We start from the raw sequence: 12,688 nt of genomic DNA, 5'->3' as shown, positions 1-12,688 counted from the left end.
CCTTGTCAAACTCTCTCAGGTCTTTAATCCTGCCCATTTCTCCCGCAATCAATACGCTGAGTACGATAACTGATTGTTCACTTACCATTTAATGTACCCAGGCCTTGACATGTGGCCTTGTTAGGAGATGATCAACATTATTAACTTCACCTGTGAGTGGTCATAAAGTTTTGGCTCATCAGTGAATATGCTGTGTGTGTGTGTGTGTGTGTGTGTGTGTGTGTGTGTGTGTATATATATATATATATATATATATATATATATATATACATATATATATGATAATGGCTAGAGAATTGTCCAAACCGCAAGTCAGTTAGTGATTTACATATGTTGCCAGGTTGTTTTGTTCGTCATGGGGGATCAAAGGCATTATCTGGGTCACCATATTTTAAACTAAAAGCTGGGTATGACAGATTCAATTAAAGATGCTCTTGTGAATTAAGATCTAATTTTGCAAACTCAGAACATAAAAGCAAGACATTTCTCCTAGAGTCTGATTTTAGATTAAATCAGCCTGAGATCTCGTTTTGCCATTGCTGGTGTTTTTTTTTTTTTTTTTGCAACCCATTGGAAGTTGATAAAAAGCATTTCAACATGTTTTGGGTTTGCAGTAATTTCCTGTACAGATAAAACAGACCTCAGAACTGACTGGAAAATCAGGCAGAAAAGAACGAACAAACCCCAGATCGCAACAGTAGTCTCCTGGAAGAAGCCATGAGCACTCTTTTTCAGGGTGAGAGTGGTGGGAGAAAACCAAGGGGTCAGGGTTTGTCTGGTTAGCATGGTCGAGTTTGCCTTTGATGGTGGTAATTATACCATTCTGGGAGTAAAAAAAGCATCTTTCTGTGTAGTGGAGGGGAATATTTGTATACAATGTTTCTCAAACAAAGCTATTGAATAGCTTTAGAAGAATATAATGTGTGAGTGTGGACTACTTTTATGCAGTTTTTGTCCATTTTAAAGCTAGACAGACCCTTGTAACTGTGCAATTTTGTTGTATGTGATAGAGCAGCGGGAACCTTCTTCAAAATTTTGTGTCTCACTGGAGGAAGTCATATGGATTTGAAATGACATGAGGATGGGTAAATGATGAGAGAACTTTTATTTTGTGTGAACTATTCTTTTTAGAGCGACAAAACAACATCAGTATTCAGTAACTTCCCTTTTCAAGTGCAATAAAATGTGTGCAAGCCTGACATATCATACTCTTGAGTATACAGTGGGTGGACTAGAAGCAAAATGACAAAAAATTTGCAAGAATGTGGGGTGGAGGTGGTTTTGTGTTGGCATGTGTGTAGTTGTTCGTTCAGCAGATGTTTCTTCATCATTTGAGATAGTAGTGTGTGTGTGTGTGTGTGTGTGTGTGTGTGTGTGTGTGTGTGTGATTGCGATTGTAAGAGATTTGTGTGAGCAAGCTGAGATATTGTGGTCAGTAGATATCTTCTGCAAGTGAAAATATCTACTACAAAGTCTTGTACCTTTGCTGCTGTGTGTGGGGACGCTCCTTGATCCAACAGAAGAAGGGCCACTTTCTGGTTATCGTAGTGTGCAGCAACATGCAGTGGTGTTAGTCCACTCTAAAACACACACACACACACACACACACACACACAGTCATACAGCTATAATTAGCAGAGGACTCAAATGTGGGGTGTGTGAGCAGAGCCATCATAAATCGTACAGCTTTAGGATACAATTCAGAAGCATTTGGATACTTGCAGTGTAAATTTAGTCAGTATACATTGGTGAACGAATCCCCTAGTTTAGGTCTACAAGTGAAGAATGATCATATGTACCCCGAACAACTACAGCTCCCATTTAGGGGATAAGGTTTGGCATGTTAGCATAGGTAGTTAGCCCCTGATGGTAGATGTTGTTACTAAACCATTATGCAAACAAAAATCTTCCTTTTGTATTGATGGCCATTCAAAAGTAGCACTGTATTCTGAAGATTTTTTTTTTCTTTTGCAAGATACTTTGCAATCTAAAATATTTCATTATCAACATAAGTACATGTTTTACAAGTGGCTTTTTTTAATGCATGAAATTGTGTTTTCTTGGTCTGCTTGCTCTTGCTCTGGGGCCAGGCAAACTACCACTGAGATTAATGGCAATGCTATCTTCATACTAATGCTAAAGCATTAAAATAGGCATATATATTCTCCTATGTGTTTCCCGGTATGCCAGATCACTTAATTTGGTTTCAGTAAAGCTTTACTGAAAACAGCCATAACAATTTTCAGCCATTACACAATGAATTCCAATCAAATGTGTACCACATTAATACCTCTCTCATTCAAAATCACTGCCTTATGCTGATGCTTAGAAAGTGAAATGGCATGCAGGAAACGAATGCATCCATTACAGTGCTTCCTTTCTTACTGTGGTCATGTTACCACTATACCAGAAACAGAAGGGTGGTTGTAATGACAAGCCTGTAATACATCAATTTGCTGCACAAGTGGTACAGTAGTAAGTGCCTATGAGCAGAGATGGCAGAATTATGAGATGGCTTGAGATGGTCAAGCTTTAACAGATGGCACAGATAGACTCCTTTACCTTTCCAGCTGCGTCAGGTGGCGCTCGCTTCTGTAGCAACAAGTTGGCAACTTCAATCTTCCCGTACTTGGCTGCAACATGCAGAGGAGTGAATCCTTTCTGCAAAGACAAAAATAGATAATAAGTTTCGGTTATAAAGAAAAAATATACCAAGATAATAGAACAAACCAAAACAATACCCACAACAATTTAGAGACAAGTCATCACGTGTTGCATCATTGGTACTGCATTTTATAAAAATGTCGTTTTGGGGTGGAGTTGATAAATTGCAACAGATTAGAGATATAACGGCCCTGAAATTGGTAAAAAAACAAAAAAAGTGATGTATGTTGCACAAGTTTCCTTCTGTTAAGTAATCATAAACCATAGCTGTTAAGCTTCCCTCCAGCCCAGCTAGAGATGAACTATTGCTGTAACCAATCCGTTGTTACACAAGACAGATGACACAGCACGCACTGTAAAATAGTTTTACCTCAAGGAGCTATTCCGACTTGATCTGACCCTTAAAAATGGCATGATGTAATTTTTGATAAAACTTTTTTTTTCGTATCCCAGCTTAATGTATTATAGGCTGGTTCTCCCAGTTTAAACAAAAAAAAGTATAAACTGTGGCACAAGACATTGGTATGTTTGTTTGAGTGTCCCAACACAGCAACATTGGATCAACAAACGGTGGGAGTTTAGGATGGTATATTTTTTGCTCCTCCAACAAATGGCAGAAAGGGGGAATGTTTGGGAAACCTGTTAGAAAACAGACATTTACATTATACATTTATTGATTCTAGTGGTCTGTCTTAAAAGGTTTTTAATTTATCATTAAACATCAATTCGACTATGGAGAAAATGAATGTGATTTTCACTTCCAGAGCCAGGCTGTTGTGCTCTATAGATGTTGTTTGGTTCAGTTTGCACAAAGTATATGATTTTAATTCTGCCATCTCTGCTCATAGGCACTCATGTTAGCTTTATATGTACAAAAACATGAAATTAGATAAAGATGTTTAGTTAGACTGGGCTTTGTAGATTCCCCCCGACTCATTGAAGACCAGCATACCTTATGCATTACTAACATGATGGCATCTGTATTTTCAGAGGGGATTCAGTCTTACATTTTTTGTGTTTTTAAGACTTTGATAATGGAAATATAACAGAAATTGTGCTATAATTTTATATCTGAAAAATCCTAGTCAACATTGCTTTACATTTAATCTACTTTAATACAGCTGTAATCAGTGTGAATACTAAATTGTGTCAGAATGCATGATTTCAAGATTAAATGTGTTATTTTTTTTATTACACTTTAGTTATTAAATATTAGCTTCAAATACTTAACAAGAACTAATCTCCTATCCCAGCTTAATGTGCAGAAATCCTAAGTATATAAACTTTGAGTAGGCGATTTATAGATTGATTTTTACATATCATTTTGCACTAAGTAGTTATTTGGATTGGCCTTGTTGATTGTAAACTAGATGGCAATAAAAATGTTTGCATAATGATTAGTTAACTGAGTTAACACTTGTTCACAAATAATTGAGGACAGGACAGACCCTCCTATCGCTGTAACACTGCATCAGCAGACTACAACTCACATGCTGAAGTTCTTCCCCTTTTAAATTCATTTAGTGATTCATTACAAACTCAATGACATGCCTGTGTAGAGGGGGTAGGAGAAACGTCTCATCATACGGCACTGAGAAATCAGATAGGGGAGATCAGTATGTATACCATGATTAATGGAAACATGTAGATGCTTCACACTGCAACCCTCCCAATATTCAAACCAAATCTACGCCCTAGTAGATATACCACATAAATATGATATATGCATGACTGAAAACTCAGTTTAATACTCAAGGTTCCTTTTGACCAATTCATGTATTCACCATTACTTGTGAATACTGGATAAGTATATAAAAAAATTAGTTTACAGAAATTGCACTCGAGTATATATTTTAGAGTTGAGCAAAACTAGGAAAACATGTGTCCACTATAGAAATTTCCATGACTTTTCCAGACTTTAAAATTTTCCAGATTTTAAAATATAGCTGCAAGCAGCAATTACAAGGGCAAGCAATGAAATGACAAGGAGTGCATAACACTAAGCACAAACCAAGGAAAACATGGAGTACATATGACATACAGAGCAAACACACACAACATTACAAACCTTTCTGTTCCACAGGTCATTGCACAACCCACTGCACAACACAGCAACAACAATGACAGTCACCAAAGGGACATACCAAACTTAGAGGAATCACAGCCAAGCATATTAGTCACCACTATCAACTTCGTATTCATGTGACAAAGATCAAAATCTAATTCTGATTGGGAAAAGTCCATCAACTATTCTGTGAGCACAATTCAAAAATCTCAACTTTTCATCTAATCTTGGCATTCTTAGCTGAACTTGAACTAACAAACTTTTGAACCATATCACAATGCATTAACCACTAGGCCACATGGTTAACTCATCTCAACAGTGCCAAAGAGACATTCTAAGCTGAGAGTACAAAACAATAGCTGAATAAATCTTGTTGTAAAAACTCATTTGCGATCGGAGTTTGTACGATTTGTGAAAATTTTAAATCTACTGTACCAATACCAGCTGCTTGGCAAATATGGGTCTTATTAGAGCAGACACGATAACATGGTTTCCATTCAAGGATTTTTTTTGCTGAAAAAGTTTTAGCGCATCAAAATAAAGCTGATGGAAACGCACATTATCGCTAAAATGTCACAAATGTCGACATAATATTTTTCCGTTTAACTCAAGCGTATAAACTCAATGTCGAAAACCTGGTTTGGAAACACTTTTTGTCGATAAAATTGGCATTAACGCAAAAATGTATTATCACATGACAGAGTTTGCCCCAATCTTTAGCGTTAATCATGACGACAGTATTGAAAGCCAATTTATTGTACGTGATTATGGATTGATCTTATAGATATATAGCAAATAGAGCCGATCTGCAAATGTGACACTTCCAGGAGTGCCAACACAAATATCTTGTGCACATTGAACAAATGTTTGCGATTAATTTAATCATAGTATCCATCCGTTTATTTATTAAAGTTCGTTTTCCACACCATTCAAAATAATAGATGGCAGTCATGGAATTAGCCCATAAAACACAACAAATATAATTTCTGTGCACAAAATGTGATGACGATGCTTTTGATTAGATGATTGTTCAAAATATGGAATATCAGGAATGTATCATATGTAAACCCTGATATAACACTGCATAATTTTATTTTTCTTTAATAGCTGTATACTCAGCATATACTCATCTATTGATGGTCCTTATACTGAGATAGAATGTTTCCCCCAATACTTTTGATGGCAGATTGCCAGCTTGAACAGGGCATGACGATCTGCTTTCGGGTCAAAACCGGTGCCAACCTGTGATATGCGCAACATCAGGACCAATATTACAGTCCTGTCAGAAGGACAACTGCTCCCTTTTGATTGCAATTCCTCCTCTTCTGATTGCTTTTATTTGTTAATTAAAATGACAGTAATCTGACTAATTTCAATGAATTGTCTCAATAATCTCCACATTTTACCAAAACTTCAGAGGAAAAACATTAGCGACATCTGGGAGGCAAATTAGCAATAAAAACATATTTCTGAATGGAAATGGCTTCAGGGCAGATTTATTTTGCGCTAAACCAAAACTTATGCGACAAAGTGTTTTTTTAGGCATGACGTCATCACACACACCCTTTTTTTCCATTTGAATGGAAACGGGCAGAGGGCGGCAAATGTCGCAATTTTTTTCCCCACATTTTCACTTTGTCGATAACAAAATAGCGCAAAAGGTGTATGGAAACTAGGCTAATGACGGTGATTCCTGAAATATGCTATTCATGCTATATTCTTTATGTTGGCTACACCAACATAACAGTTAAGCTGAATTGTTTTATTGCTATTTTGAACAAATCAAATTCACATTGGCCCACTTATTAACATGACAAAACAAAACGTAATAAATTGTTTACACTGGTTTACACTGTTTGAAATCTGGATTTCGACGCAAGCTCAGTAACGCTCTGCACAATGTTCTGCACTCTCATGAATGCTCGCATTAAAAACAAAGCTGTCTAATCAGCATAATAAATCAATTATTTACACAGCGTCTGTGCCTCGATTAGAACGGGATTGTTTTAGTTTTGTCGTGTTGCAGTGTATTTTAATCTACGTTCAAAGCGAGCGGTGCAATATGCAATGAATACAAAATAATTACAAAGTGCTTTTCACTCTTTTTCTACAGCTTCTTTTCTACAGTTCCTTTCAAAGGTGATATTTCTTCAGTATTCGTTTTCGTGGGCCAGGCGAACAGAGCTAGAACATCAAGCAAGCATCTGGGCATTCAGATGATTTAAAACTGGCGCATTAGGATCAATTGTCATTACAGATTGGATGGAGGACTAATCAAAGTGGCTCTGATTGGCAGACGGACAGGTTAGTGGTTGGTCGGAATACTCAACCGCTGCAAAAGCACGTTGTAAATAGTGTTTTTTTGCATTGACACAACTGGAGCAGACTTAAATTGAAAGCTGTAATCGTCAGTTTTCATGATTACATAATCGTTTACTTTAGTTGTAATAAGATGTCAGTCCGCTTTCCAATCACAGTGTTCTTTGGAACCCAGTCAACTTAAATATTATTGTTATAATAATCAAAATAAATATTTGAATTGTATTTCAGTTGTCATTTCTTAACTTTAAAACACTGGGGCTTTTATTTTGATGGAACACTAGTGTGTGAGCTTGTTCACAGAAGTTTTATCTGCTTTACATTTAAAATCTGGTGAATTGCTCCTCGGACTCTGAACTCAATGCATGTTACAAGCTAACCGAAATATCGAGCATTTACATCTTAGATGTAGTTTGTGTGTAGCACTCGCATATCAGCTCTAAGAGCTGAAAACAGCAGTGCTTCATCAGCCCAAACGTGCTATGTGTATGTGAAACAACAGAGCAAAGCACATTTACCGAAGCGTGCTGCAGATGCAGACTATACATTTATTTATTAAACAATGACTTTTGTGATTCACAAATCTTAAATGATGCTTTTATTGTTCTTTAATGTAATTTATTTGTTGCTTGTTGGTCATGACCATGCCAACATCTTGGAATAGAATTGAACTGGGCTCATCGGACCAATACCTGATACGGATAAAAACACCATATCGTAGCCATTATCAATCCAGGAAGAAGAAACTTAACCTGCATTTATTTTTGGAGTTAGGCCAAATCTATTTGGGCCAAGAGCCAAGGGTAACTGACCTGATGAAGAGGTTCATAGCCTGAGATGACCTCAAAGCTAACAGACATGAAGTAAATGCCACAAAACTCTAAACTTCACTAATTACCTGACCACAAACACTTGCGAAGGTCAAGCTAAAGACCAGATGCAAATTTGATTAAATTTTATGGATCTCCCTGCAGGGGGTGAGTGACTGACCTTGGTGGTGATGTTAAGAGATGCTCCGTTGTCCAGCAGTATGGATGCCATGTCTTTGTGGCCATCCCGCGCAGCCAGGTGGAGCGGTGTGTATCCAGATGTAGTGGTGGCATTGGGTGTAGCTCCATGTTGCAGCAGCTGCTGGACTATATCTGGTTTTCCCAGACGACTGGAGATATGCAATGGGGTCTGATCGTCCTACACACATATATATACTCATATAAGACTTTTTACAAATTCTGGTAAAACAGCTTAAACCAGCCTAGGATTATCTCCTGGTCTTAAAAGGTCTCCTAGCCTGGTCAGGCTGGTCTGTTTGCTGGTTTCAGAGGGGTTTTTCCTCAGCTGGACAGGCTGGGAAACCAGCTAAGCTTCAGCTGTCTTTTTTATTATTATTATTTTTGGAGGGAGTCAGTTTCTTTAGAAGATGCTAAGCACTAGCAGTACTTCAAAAAAATGGAACCAAATTGAATTGGGCAATATTTACGATGTTTTGGACACTTTTGACAGCCTTTCTTATAACCACAAGCAAAGTAACAAATGTTCCCTTTCGAGGGAACTCGCACTGCATCGTTGAAAACGACTCTTTGGGGAATGCTTCTTAGCGTGCGCCTCTGAAGTATGAATGAAACTATTCCAATCTTGATTGGTGTTGCGTCATGACGTAACATGTGACGGCATAACCGGATGCATAAAAGTGACGCCGGCACACACACACATTAGCTTTCGCTCTTCAGCAAGCGCTCTATGTATATTGTTTGTCTTATTTGGTGTTGTTTGTCCTATTTAAAAGAATTATGGCCACCAAACAGTTCAAGAAGTGCGTGCACCCCTGCCCTCGCTTTTATTACGGGTAGGGACACGCACGATTTGTGTGTGAACTGTTTGGGAGCGCAGCACGCACAGAGCAGCTCTCGAGGGATCTGCCTGTGAAAGCTGTGAAGCACTACCCCTGAGAGTGCTGCACTCCCGGTTGGCCTGCTTTGATGAGCACGGTCAGGCTCGCGTTCCCCACGGTTCTGGTCCCGCGTCTGTTGAGGCAGCGCGGCGATTGAGATCGTGGGGTTCGCAGCGGGATCTTGCAGATGAGAATGAGACTGCTCCGGCACTTTCTCATTCTTCGTTTGAGGATCCCGAGCCTACTGTGAGTGGTGCAGAAGCCCGCGTCGCGGCTTCTTCTGCCCACGATCAGGTCCCAATGCTCGAGCTCTCTGCTTCCGAGGAAGTGGAAATGCTCAGCATTGATGTGGACGACCGTGAGCCAAGCACGCCGGGTTTCGGCCAGGCTTATGAGGAGCTGGTTCAGGTTGTGACGCATGCTGTGGCCAGACTTAACATTAGCTGGCCATAAAATGAGCAGGGAACGCACGTCGGAAGCAAATTAGACGAGCGTTTCCTGCAGCACACGTCACAACCCCAGCGCCGGGTTTGCCGCTTTTCCCCATCTCCACAAAGAGATCTCGAGATCGTGGGATAAACCACATTCGTCCCGTGTCTCCACCCCCAGTGTGGTCGATTACAGCTATGTTTTAGGGGCACGGGATATGGGCTATGGGAAGATGCCTGGTGTGGAGGAGGCTTTAGCCGGTTACCTCTGTCCTGAGTCGGCATCTTCCCTTAAAACCCCGGCGCTGCCTAGTAAGCCCTGCAGAGATACATCTGCATTAATAAGCAGGGCTTACATGGCGGCAGGTCGGGCTGGTTCATGCCTGCACTCAATGGCTATTTTGCAGGCGTACCAGGCCGATCTCCTGAAAGATTTAGACGAGGGGGAGGGGCCAACTCCGAAGATATCGCGGAGTTGCGCAGAGCCGCAGATCTGTCTCTCCGGGCCACTAAAGAGACGGCCCGCGCTATTGGCCGCTCTATGGCAGCTATGGTGACCACGGAGAGGCATCTGTGGCTAAATTTGTCAGGAATAAAAGAAAAAGACAGAGCTTTTTTGCTTGATGCCCCGCTCTCGCCCTCTGGCCTGTTCGGCGACGCCGTTACATCGGTTGTCGACAGGTTTCAGGAGGCGAGGAAACAATCTGCGGCGTTCAAGCAGTTTCTCCCCGGTAAATCCAAGTCTAAATCAAGTAGGGTGGGGCAAACAGATCAGCCCCAGCCTTCAGTCAGCCACCCACCCCCGCAGAGCAACCGAGGTTGTTCTCGCAGCGGAGCCCTCAGGAAATCGGTGTCGGTTTCCCGCCGTCTCTGACGCTTCGGGCCACACCAATTTCAAAAAGATAAAAAACACACATCAATTGTGGTCACAAGAACTGTATCGACCAAATCCTGCTGGTATCCCGCTTCAGGAGGTCGAGAACAGTGCGCAAAAAACACCCGAGACCAGCCTCGAGAGCTGGTCATTCGTTTTCTCCGTGGTACATGGAGGATGAGACCGGCAACCAGGTCCAGGGTTCCTGCCTGGGACCTGGCGGTGGTTCTCGAAGGGTTATCCCTGGCCCCCTTCGAACCCCTTCAGTCGGCTTCGCCCAAGGACCTGACGTTCAAGATGGCTTTTCTCTTAGCTATTACCTCTCTAAAGAGGGTGGGTGATCTTCAAGCCCTGACAGTGACGCCAGCTTGCTTGGAGTTTGCCCCTGGCGGAGTTAAAGCCATTTTGCACCCGAGACCTGGCTATGTGCCTAAGGTGCCGTCTAACACGGCACGGTCTACGGTCCTGCAGGCATTTCATTCTCCACCTCATGTGTCGGCAGAAGAAGAGAGGCTCCATTTGCTCTGCCCTGTCAGAGCTTTGAGCGTTTACCTCGAGAGGTCCTCTTCCTGGAGGAGGTCGGACCAACTGTTAGTGTGTTTTGGGTCACCTAGGAAGGGGCTCCCTGCCTCGAAACAAACCATTAGTAATTGGATTGTTCAGGCTATTATCTCGGCCTACAAGGTACGCAATTTGCCTTCACCTTTGGCCGTAAGGGCTCATTCAACTAGAGGCATGGCGTCCTCTAGGGCTCTCTTATCGGGAGTACCCCTCCAGGAGATCTGTGATGCAGCCAGTTGGGCTACCCCGCACACTTTCATCAGGTTTTATAGTCTGCACCTCCCTAGTACGCCTGGCGCACGTGTGCTCTCGTCCTAGCTGAGTGCCTGAGTTCAGTTTCACCCTAGGGCAGGCCTTTTTTCGGTGCGTGGCCTAGTGGGCATTCGTTCCCCAAAGAGTCGTTTTCAACGACGCAGTGCGAGTTCCCTCGAAAGGGAACGTCTCGGGTTATGACTATAACCCTTGTTCCCTGAGAAGGGAACGAGACACTGCGTCGTCCTGCCACGCCCCTCAAGGCCTGAGAGCGGCTTGCTTCATCGCTAGGCTAATGTGTGTGTGTGTGTGCCGGCGTCACTTTTATGCATCCGGTTATGCCGTCACATGTTACGTCATGACGCAACACCAATCAAGATTGGAATAGTTTCATTCATACTTCAGAGGCGCACGCTAAGGAGCGTTCCCCAAAGAGTCGTTTTCAACGACGCAGTGTCTCGTTCCCTTCTCAGGGAACAAGGGTTATAGTCATAACCCGAGACGTTTTCTATTATCGTGATCTGACTGCATTGCATTCCACAGCTATTACACTATTTTGTAGAGCTACAGTCATTTACCATGTACAGTCATTTTACCATACGGATTCATTACATTGTCTTTGCTTGTAACGTATAGTGCACAGCATAAATTCTTTAAAATTATGTTTAACTGGGCGACAGCCACAAACATATCACAAATTCTACTTGACTACTGTATTACTTCATGTGTTGTGATCAAGGTCCAAAATTAATAACGGCTAGTGGCAAATATGAGTAAAAATGCTTTTTTTAAATGCTTTGGGAAATAAATAATAATAATAAAAATGAGTCACCAGTTGCAAGGACCTGCAACATAATACATTTACATAAGACCAGTGCAATTCAAATCAAAGAAAACAAACCTGACGTATTTTAACAACTTTTATTTCAGCTGAAAATAGTTCGTATCTTTCTTATTTTTTTATTTTTATATGATGGTCTCTAAATATTGCTCGGGTCCCTTCTTCAATGTAAATCTAGGTTTTCGCCCATTTTATCGTAAACAAGGCAAAAAGACTATTTTAGTAATAGTAATAGCGAGGCTTGCATTAACAAGCACCACTAACAAAGCAGCCCTCATTCTCTCACCTTGGCTTTGGCGTCCACATCTGCCCCATTTGCCACCAGAAACTTCACCACGTTTGCTTGTCCCGCCCTGGCAGCCATATGGAGTGCCGTCTCTCCCCTCTAAATCACACACACAGAGAGTAAGCTTCTGAAAAAAGGTACAACTCTGTTTGGACAGTAAGCTTTTGTGCATATGTATGTGTGTGTGTGTGTGTGTGTGTGCGGCACTTTCATCTGGCCAAGCCCCTCTTCCAAACTGTCTCGCTCTTTTTGTTTAGACTGCAACAATGACTTGCACCCCAACAAAGCCTAAAGCATGTTTCTACGGTAACAGTGGCTCGCTGTTCGCCCGCTGTCTGTCTGATGGGGGAACAGTGGATTACAGTCTGACTGTCACGTAATTAAAGTAGTGTGAGGAGCTCGAACATCTGGTCAGACGTATGTTTAGTGACAGAGTCTTTTATTATCCAAAAAGGCTTTATGGAACAGGAGGACAAACAAATGTGCCAGGATATGACACGGGGCTGGCCG

General features: G+C 41.4%; 1 protein-coding gene across 4 annotated transcripts in view; it reads right to left on the bottom strand.

The window, feature by feature from the left end:
• The window catches only part of LOC127626586 (ankyrin-3-like), a 209,010-nt gene that overhangs the window by 75,134 nt on the left and 121,188 nt on the right, over positions 1–12,688 (bottom strand). For 3 of the 4 annotated variants that reach the window (XM_052102480.1, XM_052102481.1, XM_052102482.1), the window contains 4 exons: positions 12,179–12,277; positions 8,039–8,236; positions 2,563–2,661; positions 1,482–1,580 (listed from right to left, as the gene is read on the bottom strand). In XM_052102480.1, the coding sequence (XP_051958440.1) occupies positions 1,482–1,580; positions 2,563–2,661; positions 8,039–8,236; positions 12,179–12,277 (495 nt within the window). The remainder of the gene's footprint in view (positions 1–1,481; positions 1,581–2,562; positions 2,662–8,038; positions 8,237–12,178; positions 12,278–12,688) is intronic. The other variant, XM_052102483.1, reaches the window with a different exon arrangement.

This window comes from Xyrauchen texanus, chromosome 33, assembly GCF_025860055.1.
Source record: "Xyrauchen texanus isolate HMW12.3.18 chromosome 33, RBS_HiC_50CHRs, whole genome shotgun sequence".
NCBI lineage: Eukaryota > Metazoa > Chordata > Actinopteri > Cypriniformes > Catostomidae > Xyrauchen > Xyrauchen texanus.
This window is presented reverse-complemented; position numbering and strand designations above follow the sequence as displayed.